At 48.3% G+C, this 24,654-nt stretch overlaps 1 protein-coding gene across 3 annotated transcripts; it reads left to right on the top strand.

Moving 5' to 3' along the window:
• Nucleotides 1-379: 379 nt before the first annotated feature.
• FBXO31 (F-box protein 31) lies at nucleotides 380-24,632 on the top strand. Of its 3 annotated transcripts, none has more exons than XM_086621021.1 (10): nucleotides 380-532; nucleotides 599-770; nucleotides 8,093-8,164; nucleotides 14,960-15,036; nucleotides 16,421-16,588; nucleotides 17,298-17,372; nucleotides 19,088-19,197; nucleotides 19,952-20,105; nucleotides 20,481-20,845; nucleotides 22,078-24,632. In XM_086621021.1, exons 1-10 carry the CDS (start codon nucleotides 380-382, stop codon nucleotides 22,298-22,300), a joined length of 1,569 nt encoding a protein of 522 aa, XP_086477147.1. In that variant the 3' UTR covers nucleotides 22,301-24,632. The 3 variants fall into 3 exon arrangements, with proteins under 3 accessions (XP_086477147.1, XP_086477146.1, XP_086477145.1); XM_086621019.1 differs by lacking the exon at nucleotides 380-532 and adding an exon at nucleotides 10,586-10,671 and having other exon boundaries at nucleotides 646-770; XM_086621020.1 differs by having other exon boundaries at nucleotides 380-770.
• The last annotated feature ends 22 nt before the right edge of the window (nucleotides 24,633-24,654 follow it).

The following is a 24,654-nucleotide window of genomic DNA, read 5'->3' as shown; positions in this document are numbered from 1 at the left end:
AGCGGTTTCCGACTGTATTTTTGTTTTTTAACCGAATTGCGGCAGGAGGCGCGGGACCGGGGCGGCGGGGGCGAGCCCCGCGGGCCCGGCAGCGCGCTGCAGCGCAGGCCGTTAACCGAGCACGGCCGCGCGTCCACCGGCGCTGAGTCCCCCCGTCCGTGAGGGGGCGCCGCATCCCCGGCGGGCGCCCCCTCCCGCTGGCGGTTGTCCCGGTGGCGGCGGGGGATAACGGCGGGGGAAGCGCCCGCCGCCCGCCGGGGCGTGGCTAAGCAGCGCGGAGGGCGCTGATTGGCGGCGCCGCGCGGTGGGCGGGGCCGGCGCCGCCGCGGGGCGGGGCGGGGCGGTGCGCAGCGCCGCGTCGGGCAGAGCGGCGGCGGTGATGGCGGTGTGCGCCCGGCTGTGCGGCGTGGGCCCGGCCCGCGGCTGCCGCCGGCGGGGAGCGGCGCGGGAGCAGCGGCGCGGTGGTGCCGGCGACAGCGAGCCCGACACCGACACTGACCCCGAGGAGGCCGGTGGCGGCGGCGGCGGCGCCGCGACGGAGGACGAGGAGGCGGCGGAGCGCATTGAGGGCGGGCGGCCCGCGCCGCACCCTCCCGAGGGCGGCCCGGCCGGGCGGGCGCCGCTGTCCCTCCTGGAGCTGCCGCCCGAGCTCCTGGTGCAGATCTTCGGCTCCCTGCCCGGTACCGACCTGCCCAGCTTGGCCCGCGTCTGCACCACCTTCCGCCGCATCCTTCGAACCGACACGATCTGGCGCCGGCGCTGCCGGGAAGGTACCGCCCGCCCCGAGGTGGGGGGCCGGGGACGTCCTGAGGAGGTGGCCCCCGGGGGTGCAGGGTGGGGGGCACGGAGGATGCAGAGAGGAGGTGGGACCGGGGGTGCAAGGTCAGGGTCCCAGAGGATGCAGGAGGACCCGGAGGGTGTGGGGAGGTGATGGGGTGTGGAGTGGGGGTCCTAAAGGGGTGCAGAAAGGAGATGGTGTGTAGGGTCTGGGGGTGCAGGAAGGGCAGATCTCGGGTCCTCTGGGGCACGGTCCCTTCTTGGTGGCACTTGCTGCAAAAGGGAGGGCGTGTGAGCAGCTCTAGCGAAGGGCGTCAGGCTGGGGTTGTTCCCTGGGGTGGCAGCTGGAGGAGGGGGGAATGGGGATGGGGCCAGGCCCAGGGCCTGGCAGGCGATGCTTTCCGGTAGGATGTCCTTGGGTGAATCGTGAGGGTGGGGTATGTCAGGCAGCGAGGGTAGGGAGTGAACTGGGGATGAAAGGAGGGAGCATCCTTAGGGGTGCAGCTGGGGGTCCTGGAGCCGTGGAGGCACAGCAGGTGAAGGGGGAGCAGGGAGCCCGCTGGGGTCTGGTGAGTGGGTAGAGGAGAGCAGACCTGGGTAAGGTCATCTGCTCCAGTCTCATCTTGGGAGGTAGCAGCCAGGGCTCGGAAGGGTTCCTGGTTTGCATGTGTGGTTCCTGGGGAGCGTGGGTTGCAAGGATGCTGTGCTGTGTTAATGCAAACGCTCGGAGGCACTTGTTTTCAGTAGTGCCTCCGTTCTTTGTTGCTGTGGCCTTGTTCTGTTAAGCTTCAGTCCTTACTCTTTACTCCTCATCCTTTTCCTCATATCAGTGTGGCTTGGCCCCTGTTTGCTAATCCAGTGGCTGTCTCACCCTCCGAGGGCTGTCATGCTGCATTCATCGCCTCTCTTCGTAGCGTGATGCTGCCAGGTGCATCTGCTGCCAGCACATGAAGTCATGTATATTCTGTCGTTGTTTGTTTTCTGTTTTTAATACCAGTGAGGGCATCGGGATGAAGAATTTAGGTATGTCACAGTGGCTGCCTGCAGTAGGCAGTGGGATCTGTTCAAATGCATTGAACCTTGCAGGAATGAATTCATGCCTTATCAGCTCTATCCAAGAACCCTTGGACAGTACAAAGGCTGTACCTAGAAAACGTGTACCAAAACCTTCTTATTTCTTAGTTCAGCATGGGATGATCCCATTGTCCCAATAACTTAACGTTGTCTTTTTGGAGACAGGCTAACAAAATGACATTCCTTCCTTCCTTATACTCCTCTACTGACCTGGAGTCCTTATGCAAATTTATGTATTTCATGAATGGTTTGCAAAACTTCACTAATTATTTCGATAGGTTGCGATCCTGGCAAAATGTTCCTATAAAAGTGCATGTAACTTTTAAATATAGGCTAGATTGTCCTGTAAAGGAAGCACTAAATTAGGGCTGATGGGGAAACAAATTTATTTATTCCATTCATGACTGCTCCTTGGATTTTCTTGCCAGTGGATAAAGCAGTGGTCAAAAGCTTAGCTGAAATTTAAAGAAACAGTGGGCTTTGTGTGGCTAAAACTAAACTGGACAAAGAAGGAAAAGTGTTAAGACTAGAGTCCTGTCTCAAGGCCCTTAGCGTAACACCAAATTTTTATTCTCTTTTTTTGCACACTGATTCTTATATTTCCCTATCAGAGAGTGTACTGGTGGACTGCTGGTGTGATTGAGGTAGATCTTGTACCAAAGGCATGGCATGCAAGCTGTGCTGAACAGATAAGGGTCAAGTTCCTGGCTGAAAAACTTACCACATCTATGAAACTGTTACTGCAATCTTTTATCCAGTTATGGTTCTCCAAGCAGTTCCTAATCTGGACTTCTTGCACTGTTCATAGTGCATTGCATTGCTGTACACAGCAGTGTAAATAATTGCCATTTTGGTAGTACTGTAACTTTGAGGATTTGTACACGTGAGTATAAAATTGCTCACCGTTTCATGGAGCTACTTTGCAGTTAATTTCTCTGCATATATTCAGTTGCACGTGCTTAGCTACTGAGCGTGTTCAAATGTCAGCGTGCAGCTGTGTGATGAGTGCAACTACTTGAGCACATGTATGGACATCAGGTATTAGTATATAAATACACATATAAAACGTACACATAGTAACGTGTCTTGTGAAGCTGCAAGTCCTAGAAACAGAGCGAGAGCATGTGTGCCTCTCCTAGCATACTCCTTGTATTGATAGCTTATTCACTCTGAAGCCTACTGATGGTGTTCCAGAGCTGAGCTCTTTGACGAAATAACTGGTAGACTCCAACTCACGTGTCAGTTGTGCATGCACAACTATTTGTGTTTTCAGAAATGCACACCAGGAAAGAGACAAGAAAGACAATCCTAAAATTACAAAGAGCAGTTCTTCTCTGACAGAAGCTGATTGTTGCAGTGCTTCGTTTTAGCTGTTTTCTACCTTCATCTTGGACAGGAGCAGCGCTGAACGTAAGGAAGAGCCCGGCCATTGCCCAGGTCAGGTGGGGCACTCAATCTCTTGACCGTTGGTATGTTGCTCTTAAACTGCTGTGGGCCAACTCAGTTGTAGATTGGTCTTGAGAACATGTCATGATTAGTGCAAGCATCCAGAGGACTTGTCTTCTTGAAAGTGGAGTGGCTTTTGCTCAGGAGTGTGAGCTGGGAGAGTGCTGGGATTAAGCAGAAGTGGTTGTGGAACACTGGCACGGCCGTTAGGGCTGTTGTCCTTTTATCATTGCAACTGTTTGGAGTAAACAATGTCTCTTCTTTGGCAAGAAGAGGATTGCAGTCACTTTCATGTTTTCTATAAATAGGAGATTGCTGATCTCTGCAGTGGGAGTAGAATTAAGGCCTGTTTCACTCTGGCTGGTGGCCTGACCTACCTTGATTAGCACCTGATAGTTCATTTTAAATGGTTACCACTTTCATCTTAAAATAAAACAACACAAGTGCAGCAGAACATCCGGACACAGACCAGTAACTCAGAATAACCAGATCTACAACTTGGATGAAATGGCTTTTGTTTGTGAAAACAACCTCCCGCAGCTTTTGGACCTGCTGAAAGATGTCAGCCAAGGTGTTAAAGATGGAAACCTTTGGCAAGTTTGGTAGAAAGAGATGCCTGTGGAGAAAAGTGGGAAATTGGGTTTATGCACTCAGTGAGGGAACTGTTGCATGGAGCTCAGCCCTTACAAGACTCTGGAGAATCCACGTGAGAGTTTGATGTACATCTGCTCCCACAACCGGAACAACTACTTGAAGTGCTGCACTCTAGTCAACAAAAAGGTGGTTTTAATAAGTCACAAGGCTCTCATCTCCCTTCCTGGAAGGTTAAACATTGTAGAACATGTTTCTTTGTTGAACCACAGTGGGCTTTTCTTCTTCTCTGACCATGTTCTTTGTCAAGATACCTTCTCACTGCTGATGGCAGGTGCTCACTAGCTGTAGCCATCCTTCAGAGGGTCTTCCTTAGATCTGTTTGCAAGCTGTAGATCTGAAGCTACCCATCTTTTGCTTCAGGTTTTCTGCAGACACATTCGTTTTTTTTTGCAGATGAAATCTCCTTTTTGCTCAGCTCCGTATTTGCTGCTGCAAAATATCTCGATGGTAACAAGCCTTCCCCTGGGAGAAGTGTTTGGGAAAGTATTTGGTGTATTTTAATCTGATAGTTCAGCCTAGAAGCTGGTTCCAGACCTATCCACCTGGTATTTCAGAGCTGCTAGCCTGAGAATCTCCCATTTTTGTGGTCTCTGAAATCATCCACTAAGTTTCTGTGCCTTGTGTTCTGTGCACAGCCCTGTAGACACACGTTTCTCCAGGAATAATTGGAGGATTTGATTAGTCAGGGCACAGCGGAAACTTAGCCATGATAAGGGAGTCAGGCTCTACCAGACATCCTGATTTCCTCGGAATTGCGGATGTTCACATGCAGCGCTCGCAGCTGCCGGCTGGCATTGCCATGCTGCGAAAGAAAAAGCAGTAATTTGGGTTTTTGATGTGAATACAGGGGCTCTTCCCTGCCTGAGTTGAGAGATCCTTGTTTGTTTGTTTTGTGTTTTTTTTTTTTAAACTTGTGCAGGCTGCACAGAGGGAGGTGTGTGACATGGCTTCTTGTCCAAAGGAGGAGGGAACGTGAGGATTAGAAGAGCATATGGTGAGAGCAGCCCGGGGAGTAAATTCCACTTGCAAAAGTATTAGTGCAGTTGGTAATAAATGGAGGCTGCCTTTCCAAGTCCTTTGAATTCCAGTGCATGTGACCATGGAAACAGCGCTGTGCCACTCTGTGTTTGGTAAATCCTTCAAGCACTCCTTATAAACCTAATAAAACGGGCTTTCCAGCTGGTCAAGTAAGAACTTTTAAAACCAATTTCCATCCTTGCTTTTGAAGCAGGATTAAGTAGCCGTTTTCGAACGGTATGAATTTCGCCTGTGAATTTCTGTGACTATTAACTCCTTAAAATACTGCACTCAGTGAGCTGCTGCACTGAGATATGTCGCCTTAAAATAGACTTAATTGCACTGAAATGGAATTTCCCAGGAAGCTTGAGTCCTTCCAAGCTTTCTTGGAAAAGGCTTTCTATTCCGTGCAAAGAAAACCTTACCCGTTTTGTTTTTCTGTGACTATCTTGAAGCTGTACTTACTGTTAATTTTATGTCCCTCTTGTCTTCTGGATTAAAAAGAGATGGTGAGCTTTCTTCCTTATGATATTTGCAGTTTTTGTAGGCACTGTGAGACAAGAGACTGATTTTTCCCATCAAGCGGCTATCGTGGTCTTACCAGCTCATGGGTCAGAAGAGCTTAAGTGATGCACTTTCCCGGAATTAAGCCATCACTCAGGGATTTTTGCTCTTTGTAGTTGTTTGCTGAACAAAACAGGGTAAGGACTAGTCATCGTAAAATGAGATGAGTGTCAAAGCACACTGAAATGAGATTATTTTCTGTCTTCATAATACTTCCTTATAAGCCTTGGATATCTAATGTCAAATAATGTGTAGCAATATCAAAATTCTAAATCTTTGTCTTTTTTTTTTTGTTTGTTTTTGAGGAGCTTGCTATTACTCGGGAGAACTGAATCTTTCCAGGAAAGATCTGAACTACAAAACTTAGGAAATGCATCTTTTAGTAGTGATTTGGCTTTCATAGAATCTCACTGGGGGTTATCAAGGGCACTTGCATGAAAACTGGGATAGAGCTTTAACATCAAATCCCTTCCCTGCCCACCCCGTTGTTCCAAAATACCTGCTGGTAGTGGCTGTGTCGTGGCACTGCACTCCAAGTGATTTACGGATGGGTTAGGGATTTATGGACGGGGCAGGGAAAACGCTTTGCAATAAACTGGCACCTTCTGGAGGAAGAGGGAACGTCACTGTGCCGGTACCACTGTTGGAGAGCAACCCGGAGAAACGCCGTTTGGGCAGGATCCTCGGTGTGTCTCCTCCCTTTCTGATGCAGTATAAATATCTTCAGTGGCACCGAGTTTAATCTAGCTGCAATGCCTGCAGCGCAGAGCGTGCGTCTCACTGCTCCCGCGGCCAGGTGAGTATTTGTTTACATGGAAAGAGTCGGCTGTTTCCAAACAGCAGGCTGAGACCACACTGTTTCTATCACCTTCCAAAGATCTCTCAACTTTCTGATCAGCTGAGAAACATGCTGTTCCCTCCATCCCTTTGATGTCGTTACCAAACACATACCCACTTGTGTGCATAAGGCAGAGCAGTGGCTGAAAGCCTGGATACCTCTGGCAGGAGGGAGAGACACGGGGTGAATCTGCAGGGTGGTTCTGAATTTCCAGCCTCCGGCAGAGCTCTGGTTTCACAGATCTGCAGAACAGCCGTGTCGGGTCAGCTGGCTGTAGCCCAGCACTAAATAGCTTGTTTGTGCTGGGCTGCATGTACTTTTCCTGCAAGCTCGTCCCTCCGCTCTCCGGCTAATTGTGCCTCCTCGTCCCACCTTGTGTTTGATAACACTTAGAGCTTCCTCTGGCTTTTACTACGGAAGTCAGCAGGCACTTTGCCACTGACCTCTGCATCTTTTAATGAAGGGCAACGTGTTTGTTGTACCTTCTGCCCACTCTTACCTTCACCGAACTCGCTGCTTACCCGAAGCGATGTTATGCAGAACGCGTATTCCCCGTAGGCAGGCTGACAGTAAGCTTTGCGTGTGCTTTGTCATCGTGTACATGTACCACGAGCATATTTATAGATGGGAGAAAGTTGAATTAATTCAGGGAAACTTTGGCTTTTCTCATATGTGAAAAAGGAATTCTCAGTTTGCAGCGGGTTGCCGGCATTAGGCAGCGGTACTTGGCAGCCACAATAATTAGTTAATTCAAGGAAGCTCGACCGAGGATAAGTCTCATATTTAATGATTTGATGAGAGTCTTCACAGATACACTTTGGCATCAAATACCTGGCAGATGTTTGCTTTTGCTAAGGAAAGCTGGTGTTTGATCCGTGGTGTAGGTGTCTTTGATGTCGAGCAGGGTGGTTTTCTGTGCTGAGATCTATCGGGGTCGCTGCAGCAGGGTGTTTTTTGTTGGCTGATGATTTTTTGGGATCTCCCTTCTTTCATTTCCTCCTTCTGGTCTTCTAAGGATTTCTTGCATTGAGATGTTAGTACTTGCTTTTATTGTTTTTGAGTTTCTTAGAAGTATGGTGTTGACTTCCTGAAAATGAAAGGAGAGAATCTCATTTTCTGCTTCAAAGCTGCCTTTCAGATCTCTGGGTTGCTTTGTTTTCTGGGTGTTCTGTGAGCAATGAAAGGCATTTGAGCGTACAACAGACCCGTCTCAATCTGACCTGCTTTCAAGTGTAACCATATTTGTACATGCTGATGTCTGTTTTATGTCTCCGTTTCATTCTTTTTAAAGTCGGTGACCTTTTCTTTAGGATCCTAATAAGCAGTTTTCCCTGTTGGATACCTCAGTGGGAGTAGATAATTACTACGCACAGTCATGATTTGATCTAAACGGGCATACAATCCCAGCTGGAACCAGTACCTCTTCCACATTGCACACTCTTTCTGGTCTGGGCGTAAGCATCTGCAACTTGGCTGTGTTTGCGTGTTCCTTATGGTGTGTTTGTTGCAGGCATCGCTTGTAAAATGTGTTAGATTCCCAAACTGCAATAAAATTACATCTAGATTTTTATTCAAAGCAGAAATAAGATTCTCGGGCTAACGTGGCAGCTTGCAAGAATGCCCCTAATAAAATCTCATTTTTTGCTCAAACAGTGGGTATCAAGGTCCTGGGTAGCAAACACCTTTGCGCCAGAGTTGACGTTATTATCTGTGTCATTGCAGAATACGGCGTCTGTGAAAACTTGCGGAAACTGGAGATCACAGGAGTGTCCTGTCGAGATGTTTACGCCAAACGTAAGTGATAAAGTTGGTATAGATCTGTATGCCCTTGCTTAGTACCAATTCTGAAAGCATGTACATGTTGAATATTTGTTAAAATGTGACAGCGTACATTATTCAGGCTTACTTGCCAATGTCTATGAAGTTGACATGTTTGGAATTTTATTTAATGCTGACCAAATGCCAAGAATTAGGATGTCTATGCCCCCCAATCCTTTGGTGGGGGGAAAAAAAGCATGTAATTTAGCTTTATGGTAAGGTATACTGAGGGTATTTCGTCCTTCCCTATTTTGCCATTTTTAGATCTTGCTAAGGAATCAACTGATGTTTTTTCATAGCCCTGATGTAGCTAAGCCTCGATCTCAGTGAAAGGATGTGGATATATGCTGACAGTGGGAAAGTGCTGTAGGTAAAGGGATGAGCATTCCACTGGGCTGCTCCTGGAGGAGGGCCTGGCAGGGCTGCGCCTCTGCCAAGCTGTCAGTGCCTTTTAGGAATGTCTGTGGGAGTGGGACCCCAACCCCTTAGACCCACAGTGAGTTCTGCATGGTAGATGCACATCTTCTGTCTTACAGTAGGGAGAGACGGGGACTGATCGGATGAGAGAAACCAAGGTAGGCTAAGGACTGAATGGAGACCTGCATCCATGGTGAGGCTGTCCCCCCCCATCACCATATCTTGCCCTTTGCAGACAGAAGCTGATCTGGTTGCTCAGAGAGCCTCACAAAGCCCCCAAGAGCTCCCGTACCAGCACTGCTGGGCTGTATTGTCTCAGTTCCCCACCAGAAATTTTGTAAGGGAGTTACCTGTGGTCCTTAGGGTAAAACCCAAGATTTAACTTGCAGCACTTGAATTATGACTTCTGGCTGTTCAAAGAAGATCCTGCTTTATGAAACAAAAGCAGAGAGGTCAATTGTGAGAGGTCTGTGGAGGCTTTGCAGACCCAAAATCCGGCTTAGCTTCTAAATGTACTGTATTTGCTGAAACTCGAAGCAGTGATGACCTCAAGCATTGATCTTAATATTGGAAAGAAGAATAGGTAGAAGGGGTTTTGTTACCCAACAAAAAGAATACCTGCTTTCTAAAACTCCAAAACGAGTCTTGGAAAGTTCAGTTTCCTTTTCAGGTATCAGATTAATCCTATCTTTAATAGACTTGCTGAGCATCCACAGGAAAATTATTTCATCTCTTTACCTATTTGTGCACTAGGAATGGAGCTGCCATTCAGTCCAGTGTCTCTGTATGACGCTGGTGTGGGAACAGCCATACTGTACTTGCCATATTGGATCTTAATTCTGCATTGCCAGTTTTAAACGATGGACCATCTTCCACTACAATAGTTCCAGGATTCAGATTCATTACAGTGATACTTAGTGCTTTTTGTACACAAGTCCTATGTAAAACTGGCCTTGGTGGCTCAGAACAACGGTCTCTCTCTAGCCCAGTACCGTATGTCCCAGCCGTGGCTGTGGGCAGTCACCCAGGGCAGACCAGAAGAGGGCAAGCCTATGTGATACTGTACTAAGTACTCTCCCAGCTTCTGACTGTTTTCAGGTTGGGGGATTTCCAGCATCTAATGCGATTTGTTGATTTAATAGTCCTCAATAGATCTGTCTTACATGTATGTTTCCAGTCTTCCTTTGCACCAAAGTAGTTCCTGAATCCATAGCATCTGTTGGCAAAGAGTCACACTTGACGTGTGAGAACCACCTCTGTGCTAGACTTTATTGCACTTTGGAATAAGGACTGTGTCCTTATCCATTCAGCAATCCTAACTAGCAACGGTGACTCCAAAGTCAGAATGCTTGGCAGCTGTTTCTGGCTTTCAGGGATGCACCATCTTAGGTCTCCTGCTCAGATCCAGCAGTTTGCCCCGTTGCGAACACTTAGTGGAACAGTTTCCTGGTGGTGTGACTCCATTTTCTCTACTGTCCCATAAACTTAGATTGCAGAAGAGTTAATTCGGGGCTCCTGGCGCGACACACGTCACTTTTCTGTCCACTGAATGTGCTTCCGTAAGAAGCAGTGTGAGAAACAGGGAACTGAGCTTAAGTGCCAGAAAGAGTAACTAATCCAAGGGGTGGGCTACCATCCATATAGTTACTTGGCCAAAGTGGTCTTCTTGAGACAGCGGTGCTCGTTAGAGTCGTACTACAGAGTCTGAGGAGGACTCTGATTCCACTCTGAGTTCACTGGATGCCACTTGTAAATATTATCTGTGGGAATCTTGGACGTGCCAAGTTCTGTGTGAGTAATCCTGCTAACCGGGTGGACCTGAGGCTGGGGCTGATGGAAACAAATGGTGCACCACAGCTGGAAGTAAAGTCAAAAGAGAGTTTGACTTTCCCGTGTGGTTGGTTCAGATTCGTCGTACTGTTACGTGCTGGTTACGGTGGAGCGGAGTTCGCTGGTACTTACCCTGCTGTGTCTGTTCAGGTATAAACCCACGGGTGAAGTCAGGGCGTTTATGAAAATCCTTCCCGACTACGAGCACATGGAGTACAGAGATGTTTACACCTGCCGTACGTACCTCCTGCTGGTTGATGCTTCCTGCACTGAGCACACAAGATGCTGCATGGAGTGTGATGTTGCTTTAAGCAAATTATTTTGGGGTGGACCTCGGGACGGTACAGAGGGTGCTGGGTAGTCAGTTCTTTCTGTTGTGTGTTAGTGGAGCATTCTGACCCTTTAGAGTGACAAAGTAGGGCAAGCAGTGAGGTTTCTTGGTCTTTTGAAGTACTTTGAGTTAGGAAATTGTCGTGACTGGGTGCAAAAAAGATGGTCTGTTCAGAGTAGGGGAGCAGTCGCTCTGCTCTTCATGGATTGCTCCTCTCTTAGAAGGAATTATTCACATACCCTGGTGAGGGCTCCCAAAAGCAAGTTTAAATAAGCTCTAGACTGGCAGAAAGGTTTGTTTTGATCCAGGTGAGCTGCATTCAGATCCACAGCCCTTCCCAGTGGAAAATGCTGAGGGTTCCCATACTAACTCCGTCCCTGCACAGTGAATGCTTTTAACCACCATCTCCCTCTCTAGAAAACATTCTGCTGGTGTTTCAGAGGTTGTGATTTGCTTTCCTTGGTCAAGAAGCTGCTCTGGGTAAACTGTTCTTTCCCTCCTGATGTTGTGTTGAGGAAAGAATAGTAAAATGCTGGAGTTTGACGTTCACTGTTCTGCAGGAGTTGGGGGGAAGTACTGATTAGTTTACATCCACGCAGAGAACAGGGTGTCTTTAATGTGACAAGCAGCAGCAGAGCTGCAGAGGGAATCAGAAAGTTTTAGCTTTGGCAGTCCTGCCTGTCAGCACCAGCCTTGTTCTGGAGCTGGATGGGAAGGAGAGAGACGTTCAAGCTGCCCCACAGTATGAGATTCCTTTGTAGATTGCTACCTGGGTGTTTGCTCCAAACGTGCTGTTTGTGCTGGCTCTGAAGTGGCATTTTGTGCTCTTCCCTCGTTGTTAATTCTTTAGTTGCAGCCCCAAACTTCTGATGTCTCATGCCCCTTTTCTCCAGGGGCATCTGGTATTACCTGGGGAGCAGCCCGTGTGGTTTAAGATGAGATTGCCCATTTCCCCCTTTTTCCCCTCCCGTGTATGAAGACGGTGCTGCCAGGATTTACCATGTGAGTGCTCCCTGATTCATAATCAAGCAGCATTAGCCAGGTCAGCTCAGATCACTGTCCCAGGTTTTGAAGCTAGCCTGGCTGACACGTAGCTCTTGCCACTAGCAGGTCAGTTATCACCAGCTGGAGGGCAGTAACAGCTTACATTGTTCCAACTCCTTTTGCTGATGGATATCTTGCTGCATGCTGAGAGTCTAAGGGAGTTGCAGTGGTTCAGGTCTTTTCCATTCCCAGTGAGCTACCTCTGCTTTGGAGGGTGCAGGTTTCACTGAAAACTCCCGTGGTAGGTTTTTGCATTGCTCTGCCTGTGCTGTCCAAGCTGGACACAGGTCATGAAATATGATTTAGTTGTGACAGTAACATCTGAAAGCATCTGCTCTCCTCCTGCTTTAATATCCCATTCTGGAATTGTAACTTTTCTGTTTATACCTGTGGTGTCTGTGGTGTGCCAGCACCACGATGCTTGCTTAAATTGCTGTGTGTTTGCTCACTGTCCCTTCTTTGTCCCGTGTCTGACTCTGAAGAGCACAGGCATCAGACCTTTCCCAGGCAGCCTTCTGTTGATGGCATCTTGGGCATTCACTGCTTTTCCTAGCCCATCCCCAGCTGGATTTAAGCCGCCTTTCCATCCAGAGAGCGTGCAGGGCTGCTTGTGGCAACGTGGGTAACGCTCAGGCTGGGTGGGGGTTGTACTGAAGCATCCATTTGATGTATTTTACTCCATTTGGCAGGATGTGGGCTTGGAAATTCAGATAGGCAACAGGCTTCTTTGGGATTGAGAAAAATAAGCAGTGTGCATAGCAAAGGAAAACCTTGGGGAAAGACGCAATGCTGTTTTCTTTCAAGGAGCAGGGAAACAACTGACAGATCCATCCTGTCTCCTGCCAGGGAGAGCCGGAGCTGGAATTCACCAGGCTTTCCCTGCAGTGAATGTAGCTGCTGGCTCTCTGGAACCCAGAGACACCCCAGGCCTGAAAACAAGAGCTGTGTTTTTGCTTTGAGGCTTGTTTGGGCCTTTGGCCAAGTACCAGAATTTTCCCCAGTAACTTCCTTTCCGGAAAGAACAGGAGGAGAAGGGGTCCGCAGCACCGTCAGCAAGCGAGGGAGGCGCCGTGTCCGTTCAGGTGTCCCTGCCCTGGGTGTTGGTGTGTAGGGAGGCACTGCTCACGTTGCAGCCTGTTTCCCATCAGCTCATCTGGAGACTTCTGCGGTGCCAAACTGTTTTTTTTTTTTTTTAAAAAAATAACAAAAGAAGAGCTGCCCACGGTAGTGGTGCAAGCTGAGCGCAGAAGCTGGTATCCAGTGGGTAGGGTTCTTCTGGAAGGTGAATGGGATTTTTTTTTTTTTTTTGGCCTCCTCCCTCCTTTGCAGCCTCAGGTTCCCGGGTGGTCGAGGCAGCTGGTGAAGCAGGCTGTGTGTGTGATTCGGCCGCGTTTCCTGGCACGCGGAGCTGCAGCTGGAGCTGGCTGTTTGCTCGGAGTGAGCACACAAGCTGCCCTCAATAGGTGTGTGTCTTGGAGCAGAAGGGCTTGCTTTGTCAAGCAGGCACTTTCCCCACTGTTGAAAAGTCCATCAACTGTAGCTACAACTCTCTGAGTGCGTCAGGACAGGAGCTGGGGGAGAAGGAGGGACATCCTCATCACTCTTGGATAGCTTAGCATCAAGTTTTCTGTCCTAAAAAAAAAATAAAAATAAGCTGGGCTTTGTCAGCTCCGTGCCAGACAGGGTAGAAGGCAGATTGTGGTGGGTGGAGCAGCTTATGCACATACTGTTTATTAAGGAGTAATTACTGCGCTGAGACGAGGGGACTGGGAACGTGGTTCGCTTGCTTGCCTTAGTGCTCTTTGTGCTGCACTCGGTTCGCTGGGTGAAACCAGGCCACCAGTCTGAAATTGTTTACTGCACAGGAAAAAGGCTCCTCCAGGCCAGTTGGCAGCAGCTCTGGACAACCCTCCCCACCGTCCTAAACCTCTGTGGAAATTCTCTGGTTTGGTGTAATAAAAACACTGCTATAGTTCTTACTATCTTAAGTAGTTAATGAAACACAACTGTTGTGAGAGCTGCCCTGAAACCCAATTCTTCCTGTGAATTGGTGGAAAGCAAAAACCCTTATTCAAGCCAGTTCTGTGGCCTTCTGAGTTGCCCGTGAATGTCATTGTAAGGCAAGTGTAGTATCTTCTTGCCATCTTAGTAATAATCTCATCCTGTTCTTCCCACCCAAAATGCCAGATTGTGTGTAATGTCTTCACGTGAAGGTAACTGGTCGTGTCAGGAAATTGTATGGACAGAACTCATGGCTGATCGTGTAAGGGACTGGAGGCAAGTAGCATCTCTAAGCGTTCCTCAAGAGAGGAGGTTTGTTAAGATCTTTCTGTAACAGGCGCTTTCGACTGCTTGCTGAAAATATTCCTACTTGTCCTTCGATCTTGGTGGGATTGAAAGTGCACCCAGCTCCGAGATGAGAAATGGGGAAGCCTCGCCTGCTGCAGTAGGCTTTGAGAGGGACTTGGAAGCAGCTTTTGGGCACTGCTGAAATGTAGCTGCTTGCTTAGAATTTTGAAGGCTGCTTCTGACCTGGTAACTTCACCAAATCTCCTGAGCTGGCATGGTCTGTGCGCTTGGCCCGTGCTCTCTAAGTGATTTTTTTTTTTAAGGACACTTAACTCTGGAGACAAGTTTGTCTATACAAGGTGGGGAAAGGCTTTCAAAATATTCAAATTTCCTTGTTCCTCACTGCTTTTTTGTGCCCTTCCTTATTTTCTGTTGCTTTGCAGTCTGAGACATCAAGTACATTTTTGGTAACTGGAGATGGCAGCTACTTTTATTTGGGTTTAGCTCTGGGTATAACATGCGATTCGCATTAATGGCACCATGTTGCAGAAGTTTTCTGAGAATTCCTGGTGAGGTATCTGGTTGTGTTAAGTCCTGGAAGCTAGCTCCTGCCTCTGCACCGGGCCAGGAGCAGGGCTGCAGAGAACAACATAAATCTGTGAGCTTGTGGGAGGTCTCAGTTCAGAACTGCCTGGCTGTGGTTGGGTGTAACCAGTTTTCCCTTCCTTAATAAAGGCAGTTGTGGGTGGTATTGGTCAGTGGTGTTTGCAGTCTGTTAGCAGTCTTATTTTTTTTTTCTTCTCCCAAAATCCCAATTCCTTAGCTTGATGTGCTCACTTCAGTGTCTCACTGTTCCCTAGTGCTGCACCGATACCGACACATCTTGGGATTATGGCAGCCGGACATCGGGCCCTATGGGGGACTGCTGAACGTGGTGGTGAGTGAGTACCTCGTTCTGGGGGCTGTGGTGTTGAGGACTGATGAGTCTTCTGTATACTGCTTTCTAGACCTGGTTGCCATCTCCGTGCTGTTGAGAAGTCTGAACAGTCAACTTTCAAACAAGTGACTGGGACCCAGAGGTTGCTTCTTGGATCTTTTCATCATCACCACCTTTCTCCAGACAGGTTTTTTTTTTTGGCTGTGCTCCAAACAGCCACAGGAGCACACAGAAAACAGGAGCAATGTTTCAGGGAAAGGCTTGATTTCGAATTTAATGCTGATATTCCAGTGGCTGGCACAGGAGTCCGTTCCTTGTGCATAAAGTACAGCAGAGGTTTCAGCACTGGCCCGTTGCTTGCTGCATTATCTTGACCTGCTGCTGAATACTTTGCAAAGGATTTTGCACTGGAGTTCACACACCTTCCTGTAATTTGCTATACTGTCTAATACTAATTGCAATACTGCAATTTGTCACCAGCCATGTCTTAAGACTAATGCATCAGGTGTGGTGATACTGGTGCATGACTGGTGCAAGAGTCTGGCAGCTCTTGTGCTGCTGGGGAGAGCAGTTAATGAACAACGCTTGACTCTGCGTTGGTGAGAGCTGGGCCAAAAGTCTACTTGAAGCCCTTGTTCTTTGCACCGAGGTTCAAGAACTGACAGGCTGAAGCATAACAAATCACGAGGCCTTTGGGTTTTGCAAGATTCTGTTCCATGAACCGGTACAAGAGTGCATCCAAATGCACCAATACAGACATCATATTGTGACCTTAGAAAAGACAAGTGTGCCTCTGTGGTGCTGCTCTGCATTTGTCTGGGATCTGTCTGTTTAGAAAACCCTTTCTCTGGAATTGCAGGGCTTGAGGGGAAGGATTCTGTTAGGATGCAGGAAGAGGGCTGGCACTTGTACCTCTCAGCAGAGATTGTTGCTTCCTGTGCTGTCTGTGAGTAATAGAGCCAAATGATTCCTTGTCCAAAAGGCATGGATAATCACAGGAAGCAGAATTGGTCTGTTGGAGTATCTGTCAGCATGAGCTCTCAAACCAATTAGAGTTTGACTAGCTGTGTGGTCTCTTCAGTGCCGTCTCTCCCTCTGGATCCTGCGCACCAAGCATCCGTCACAAAGTCGTTTGCAGTAATAAAGCCCTGATCATTTTCCAGTGGTGCAGAAAGCCTCGTAAAGAAACCCTCTCCCTCTTCACCAAGGGTGTGCTGTGAGTGCATATGGTCTGGTTTAATTGCTGGAAAGCGGTTTGGAAATGCAGCAAGCTGTTCCACAGCTCCTGCCCTCTTGCAGAACAGGCCCTGCAGTTGTTTCCTGCAAACTCAGGAGGAAGCGTGCAAGGCTGATCTCGTGTGCTTTGTCTCCCGTCCCTCTGCAGGTGGACGGGTTGTTCATCATTGGGTGGATGTACTTGCCACCTCATGACCCTCATGTTGATGATCCCATGAGGTTCAAACCTCTCTTCAGGATTCATCTCATGGAGAGGAAATGTGCAACGGTCGAGTGTATGTATGGTCATAAGGGACCTCATAACGGCCATATCCAGGTGAGCTCCTCTAGCACTTTGAACATCTCTCCTAGGTGCAATGTGTATGTGCATGCACCTTGGCTCTGGAAAGCAATTCAGACAAAAACTGTTGAGAATTTTATTTAAGGGTTGTGACTTTCACCACCTTGTTGTATGTATGGATGCCAGCTTTACACTCATTATGTGTCTGACAAGTTGCGTGGGCTGTTCCCCACTCTCAATTTGTTCGCTGGCAATAGCACAGCAAGGCTGTTATACTGTCTTCTGTTGGGCTGGAACAGGGTGGGAGCACCAGTATGTGTACAGGCTGGAGTGAAGGATGTGTCAAATGGCCTTGCGCAGCTGGTGAATGTGCCCAAGCAGATGCACAGCCCTGTTCTGTCCTACGGGTCTCTCTAGCATGAGACCTTGAGAAGGTGATGTAGCATCCATTCAGTATGTTGGATGCTCTGAAAAGCTTCCTGAGAGGTTGTTTCCTTTTCTTTGAAGAAGGAAGCTCAGAGAAGCAACTTAAAACTCTTTCATTAGAATGCATTGAAGTTTTATTGCTTTTATTCCTCTGTTCTGCAGCTGATGCACTCGGTATGACTTTATGATTTCTCTGTTGTAGCACATTCAGTAGCACTCGTTGTGTAAAGCATTTACTCTAAGCGGTCTGAGTTACATCATCCTAGGCATCTCTAAACAGATCTGTAACCTGTTCAATTCTCTTCCATGGTAACTACAGATTGTAAAGAAGGATGAGTTCTCCACAAAGTGCAACCAGACAGATCACCATCGGATGTCAGGGGGAAGGCAAGAGGTAAGAGTGCTTTGCCAAGAGTCTGCGTTAAGGCTGCTTGTATGTCTCTCTTCTGAAGATAAAGCATTGCTGTCTTACCTGAGCTCTTAGCTAACGTTGGTCTGGGAGGTCGTCTTCTGCCTTCTGATTTCTGTATGGCTGAACATACATGGAAACCCAGGCTGGTAGTCTCTGGCTGACTTACTATGATCTTTATTTAAGTGAGTAGAATTGATCTGTGACTTGAATCAAAACTTAAAGTGGTCACATTTGAAGAATTGCAGGATCTTGGGGAACCTCTTCTGTGCTTGCCAAGGTGTGGTTTAAGAATCCAGTACAGGGGATCAGTTCACCGTTACACCTGCGGAATGTCTGGGTGCCTTACCTCAAAGCACAGCCGAGTGTAGGAGCAGGCTGTTTTGTCTGTCTTGTTGAGCAAAAAGCTGGTTTAGGCAGTTCTGTGTGGCAAGGTGCTCTGTGAGCCCCAGCACCCTTTTTCTTCCTGTGCTGTGACCCCATTCCTGTTGGATAGCAGGCCTGTCCAAAGAAAGACAGCAGCGTGCATTGTACACTGTCCAGCACTCACCAAACACTGATCTCTGTGGTATTTCTGTCTGTATAATTAAGATCTTTCAGACACAGCCCTCATATCGAGTGCCAGCTGCATTTGAATACCTGCTTCTCAGTGGGACACCTTTTTTCTGCTTGTCTTGAGCGAGGGATTAAAAGCTTCGTTTGGTTGTTTATCCCATGTCTGTGTCAGCCGTGCCCAGCAAGGCAGATTCCTGACTCTACCTACCTGTTTTAAGGTGCAGGTATAAATGTTGGGATGGAAACCTTCAGCTAATAGCTGTTGCAGGTAGTGGGGTTTGCTGCCAGCTAGTTAAACGTGACAGATCGGATCCTTCAGTTGCTTCTAACAAATTCTTCAAAATGTCTGTCTACGAATGGGAAACAGCTGGGTGAAAGGTTTAGTTAAGTGTTTTCTGGTTCTGTAGCAGATGAGAAATGCTTTAATACTTTTCAAAGCAGTGAGTTCAGTGTGTGTGGCATTATGGTAATTGGAGGATCTGGCTTTAGAAGATAAAGAAAGCAGGTTTGGAATATCACTTGGTAGGCTGCAATCTTAGTGTAAGCTGTTATCAGGCTAACTCATGGTAGGGTATTAACTTGTCAGAGCTGGTGTAGAGGTGCTTCAGGAGATGTTTTCAAAGCACCCTTTGGATTTAGGTGCATCAGTATTAAATCAGCAGGATTTAACCTCCTGAATCTTCGGTGCCTTTCAAAAGCTTCCCCTTTTATGTTTAACATGCCAGGATAGGGCGCAGGAGTCAGCTCATGGGCACACAAATGAGTTACTGCAAGGTAAGTCAAGATGTAAAGTAGTAGATCAGCTACTTTGCAGTAATAGGTGATACTTGTGCTTTTATTCCGAGGAGTCATGTTGGTTCTACCTGTGATTTATTTGAAGGGAAGCGTGTTTACTGCGTGGAGTCTGGCAAGGGTAGGGTGGTTACCACTGTCACTGCTTGTGAAGCATATTTCCAAGCCAGCTCTGTAGCAATGCGTGCTTGTTCCCAAATCCAGCCATGATCCTCTGTCTTTGGCAGAGTGTATGCCCTCTCTGGCGCTCTGACAGTGAATAGTGCTGATGAGGCAAAGTCATGTTGGGGTACATCACTGTCGCAAACGAAACGCTTTTATCTTCCTCCTTTTCTCTTCTCCTTGTGCTGCAGGAATTCCGGACGTGGCTAAGGGAAGAATGGGGTCGGACTCTGGAAGACATCTTCCATGAACACATGCAAGAGCTCATCTTGATGAAGTTCATCTACACCAGCCAATATGAGTAAGGGCACCAGCTCTTTGTAGGTATTGAGGCTGCTGCGACTTCAAGAGCACGTTGGATCATTTGTTGAGAAGATGGGGTGCTTGCAGTGGGCTTTAACAGCCAGAGGGAAGTTCTGTCTCTGCAGGCTCCGTGCAAAGCTCCAGTGAAGCACAGTGCTTTCCAGTTGTACAGAGAGCTGGGATGTAATGACAGCAGTAATAATAAGGTTCCAAGTTCTTTACAGTAACTATGCACAGTAAGATGGTTTTGAGTCATTTAACTGTGTTTAATTTGAAGACAGAGCAAATACCCGTGGTCCCAGGAGCTACCTGCTCATTACCCATATTAGTAAGCAATATGCTTTGTAGTGCACTAGGCAGAACTCACACAGTCCCTGAGAACTTGGGGTGTTGTTTTTTTTTTTTTTAACAGTCACTCCAGACTTCTAAGAGCAGCCACCTTGCTGTAGCAGGTGTTTAAATATACTTCACTCTTAGGTTCTCCAGAAGTTCCAGGGAGTGGGGAGGTTTGCTGTGACCTCGTTGCAGGAGCCTCTTGGTGTGCTAACGAGGACTGGTAGAGGGAAATGAAGGGAGGGAGTGCTGGTGTAGGTCTGAAACGAAATCTGTTAGGCTTGTTGGTATTGCTGAAAACACGGATCCCGCCTCTCCGTTGATGACAACCCAAAGCTGCATGGAGGAGCAGACTGCAAACACATTCCTCATGGTGAGGGATTCTCTTAACCTCTCTAACGTTTTGGTTTTTTTCACAGCAACTGCTTGACATACCGACGCATCTACCTCCCTCCTAGCAGCCCTGACGACCTTATAAAGCCAGGTCTCTTCAAGGGAACGTATGGGAGCCATGGGCTGGAGATTGTCATGTTGAGCTTTCATGGAAAGAAAGCCAAGGGGACTAAAATCACTGTGAGTGCATTTTCCTTTCTCTCAGATGCTTGTTAAAGTATTCTCTTCTTGATGCCGTGGATCTCTGTCTGGGACATAGTCAGTTGTTTCCACCCCAGACCCTGTTCCTCATGGGAACTGGTGGCATTGAGTAGATCTTAACACCTGCTCTGCGAAGTTTCTCATGATGCCACCTGGCACCTTCTTCCTTTTCTCTCCCTTCCAGTGCTTTCTGTGAGCAGCTGATAGCAAGTCCGAGGGTTGTTTTTTTTTCTTGCCAACTTGGTGACTGTAGAATAGGGTGAACTATGTAGAAGTCAGATGATGGACATGGGAGGATACAGGTCTGAACTCTGTAGTACCCTGCCTCTGCAGCCTCTTGCTTCCTGTCTCTAGGGCGATCCCAACATCCCAGCTGGGCAGCAGACTGTGGAGATTGACCTGGCACATCCTCTGCAGCTACCCGACATCGAGAACCTTCGTGATTTCAGTGAGCTATCTCGCATCGTCCTGGAGGTCCAGGAGCAGGTGCGTCGGGAGGAGCAGGAGGAGGAACACCGGCAGGAGGAAGAGGACGGCTGCCAGCAGGCTGCCTCTCAGCCTGCTGCAAGGCCCCTGGGAGGAGAAGGTGCCGAGGGGGAAGAGACTGCAGCTGGGGCGGAGGGCACGACCCAGGACAAGGCACCAGCTTCCCAGCCCTTTGTGCTGCCCATGGGAGTCATATCGAGGAATGAAGACTATCCCCGGACCTGCCGAATTTGGTAATGGGGACTAGTGGTTTTACAGCCTACTGGTTTTATAGCCTGGTCGTTCAGTCGCTTTTAAAGATGGAAGGGAGAGAGTCTTTGAGGCATGTCCTGTACTTGCTTGCCCTTTACCTGAATGCACATCTCCCAGCCCCTTGTGCTCAGATTTGCTGCTGCTGCCGCCCTATCTCCCATGCTCTTGTTTGCCCCCTCTTTCCTACTGCGGTCATCTGCCATCCCGTTTCCTTACTAGATTTTATCCTGCTACTTCTGAAGCTAGCACCTCTCCCATATTCCACCGCCCCCACCCCCTTTTTTTGATTGTGTTTTGTTTCCCAGAGCTGCCCAGCTCGTATATTTGGAGATCTGTTCAAGCCGCTTCTTGTTCCTGTGTGTGTCATTTGTGTTCCTTGGCCGCGGGAACACGGTGCTCTCTCCCACCCCTCCCTGGCCTCTGGGGCCTTGGGGCCAGCTCTGGAAGGTGCTGAGCACCCTAAGCAGTAGGTGCAAATATGCAGAGAGCCTTGTTGAATGGGACCCGGAGGCAGCGAAGCAGCATACTAAATGAGGTGTAGAAAAAGAGCCCAAAAGCTGAGGCTTAGGCAGGTGACCTTCAGCCAAACATCTGTGCTCATGGAAAAACCTACTGGTAGCTGGTTAATCCCAGAAGGCCCCTGCTGTCACAACTGAGTTGTGTTTGAATAAAACCCTGCTCCACCTGCTGCTTGCTCGGAGGTTAGGCTGACCTTTACTACTCCCCAGCTCCAGTTAGATTTTTCTTTTTTTAGATTTCTTCCTTCCTCCCTTCCCCTGGGTTTTGTTGCAAGGTTTGCCTCTCTGGTCACCCTCTCAACATGCCTTTCCTTTCCTGGGAGCATTGTCTCCAGGAATGTCTCCAGCCCATGGCCTGGGCTGATCCTGGAGTTGCAGAAGGAAATCTCAGATGGATGACTGGGCTGAACTAGAGAAAAATTCAGCCTTCGTGTGCAGGTGCTAATTAGAATAGCTAAAAGCAGCAGCCTCCAAATAGTACTGGATAGTTTCGTTTCTTAAAATGGTATTGACAGTGTTCTGTGCTGTGTGATGAGAACTGTCCGAGTGTAAAACTCTCTGTTCCGTAGCACCTGGCAGTGTATTTGACCATGGTTTGATCGTAGTTTTATGTTTCTTTTTAATATTTTTTTTATTAAACGTTGTTGAATTACGGCTGTTCTCACATCTCTTTTGCTGTTCTTCTCTCCCTGTAGTTTTTATGGGACGGGGCTTATTGCTGGCCACGGCTTCACCAGCCCTGAGCGAACACCAGGTGTTTTTGTTCTCTTCGACGACGATCGCTTTGGATTCATCTGGCTGGAGCTCAAGTCCTTCAGCCTCTACAGCCGGATCAAGGTCTCCTTCCAGAACGCCGAAGCGCCTTCCCGCGAGGCTTTTGATGAAATGCTGAAGAACATTCAGTCGCTGGCTACTTGATGGGTGATGTGTAACGGACAGGGCTAGGGGTTGCAAAGGCTGCTGCACTCCCCAGCCAGGGCTGGGATGGGGATTCCTTGCTCTCGGTACCTCCGAATAAAAGCATGCACTTTTAATAAAGCCTTTTTACCCCAAATGTACACATCCCGGTTAAAATATCCATGACTGCCCTTTCCTCCCTGCCACCCCACACTGCTCCCTAGCAGTCCTTGTTGTTACCCAGTCTGTAACTGAGCTTTGTATAGCTGAAGGGACCCTGCAAAGGAGGAAATAGACCTTTCTGATTGCAAAAAGAACGTATTGGAACAAAAAACGACTCGAGGGCAGAGCTGGATCAGCAAAACATTTAATTGACTGGATGGACGCAAGCCCTCTGCTCTGATTATTAGCAGTCTCCCGTGGAAGGAGCTCTTCTTCATGGAAGGGACTCATTTAAGCCTTTGCTGTGCTCTGATCTATCCTCCTGGGAGACTTTCTGTACCCTCCTGAAAACCTGTGTGGTCCCTCGCTGCAGACTGGCTGACTGCTTAATGACAGATTGCGTCAGCAGCGACAAAGTACGCCCTCCTCTCCAGAAACCTTTCTCTGGGTGCAGCGTCGTCGAGAGAGGCTGGTGTAATACCTCCATCCTTGGCTTAGTAACTGGAGCGGGTGGTTTCCCTTTGAGAAATTCCCTCGGCTTGGCAGCAAGGGGAGGATTTGCCACTGTGAAGGACAGTGCGTGTGGTGTTGCCCTGGCTTCTGGAGCTTGGTGGATGTGCTGTCCCAGGGGCTGCAGGTCTGGGTGTTTCCCTGAGCGTAGAGGAGGTGATGATTCTTTCTCATAGGAGCTGGGTACAGAACTGGAAATGAGTGTAAACTGCAGAAGCTGGTGCATTCGGAACTTTTTGTACCTGAAAGGTTCACCTCAAATCTTTTAAACTGGGCCTGAAAACAGAAAGGAAGGAGAAAGAAGAAAACTTAACTGTGAAATAAGCCCAAATGCAGCCTGCTGACTCCTGTCTTTGATGGGTAGCAGAAAGTGCAATGTGTCACTGCTACTGATGCGACCCCAGTTACGTGTTGTTCTTGTATTGGGTTGCCCTACGCAGTCTGAAGGAGCAGTGGGGGATTCACCTAATATTGCTTTGGCTTGTTCTGATGTCTTTTACAGTGGGTGCTGACAGGTGGGTGCTGCTGCCCTCACGGGACCCTTCTGTTCCCTTTCTAGTCGCGCTTGTGTCGTCCCAGATGATTGCTGCTTGCGCAGAAAGCTCCTGGGCTTCATTTCTTTCCGTGACACCTGCGTTCTGTGTGGCAGAGCTGAGCTCCACTGGGAAGCGTGGGCTGCAGGCGAGGAAGCAGGTTCCCCATAGACCGTCCTATGCAGGAAAATCCTGGCCAGTGCTAATCTACAGACTGTGAGTTGTGCCATAAACCATCAGCATTTGCATCAGCGCGTTATTAATCCTGTGTAGGAGGAGAAGATGGGGATCCTCGTGCGGAGAGAAAAGAGCTGTTTGTAAGGAAGCTCTTGGTTACAAGCAAAATACATCCTTTGTTGCAGTTGCTCTCTGGCTGTGATGATAAATTCCAGATTTCTTCTCTTCCCGCTACCAGCCGGATTAGTGTCTGACAAAACTGTGTTTACATCTGCAGGTTTGGGTTTGTAAACGTGTCTGTACATGTGTTGGGAGGATTCAGGCCCCTTCTATGGAGAAGTTTCAGTCACTGCTTAGTTTCCCTGACTGCCAGCAGCTTTTATTCTGACTCTCACAAGGGCTTTTTGCCGTTTCTGGCTCTTGAGCATTCCCTCGAGCTGCGTGAGAACCGAGGCTCCAGCAGAGACTTTGAGCAGAAGGTCACATCACTCACAGGATTAATTCCTGTCTCTTTGGATATAGTTTCACAAACCTCTGGGGATTTGAAGGTGATTTTGGGGCACTTTTTTCTTTGTTTCCTACTGCTCTGTCAGTAGTGGAAAACCTGCCTCAGTGTTCGAGGTGAGGATCCGAAGTGCTGTTATTGCTGGATCTGTAGTGAATAAGGTACAGAAAGTAGGTTGTTTCCAGGCAGCCTGTTAGAGCTGTTCCTGTTGGCATCAGCGGAGGGAAGAGTGGACTTGGATCTTGCTCCATCACACAGAGCTGGGAAGGGGAAGGCTGGCAGTTCTCTGAGCCTTGGTGTGTGGGCAGAGAGGTGAGCTGAACCTAAAAGGATGAGAAGGGTCCCCTTGGGCAGCTGTTTCAATCGCTTGTCCTTAAAACCTGCTCTGCTTAAGCTGCAAATGGATCTATAGTTCTGATTGTGGTTTCTTCTTCCTTTAAATGTCCCCACTCATCCAAAAAACCAAAACCAACCCTGAAGTTTTACAT

This window comes from Tauraco erythrolophus, chromosome 15, assembly GCF_009769465.1.
Source record: "Tauraco erythrolophus isolate bTauEry1 chromosome 15, bTauEry1.pri, whole genome shotgun sequence".
NCBI lineage: Eukaryota > Metazoa > Chordata > Aves > Musophagiformes > Musophagidae > Tauraco > Tauraco erythrolophus.
This window is presented reverse-complemented; position numbering and strand designations above follow the sequence as displayed.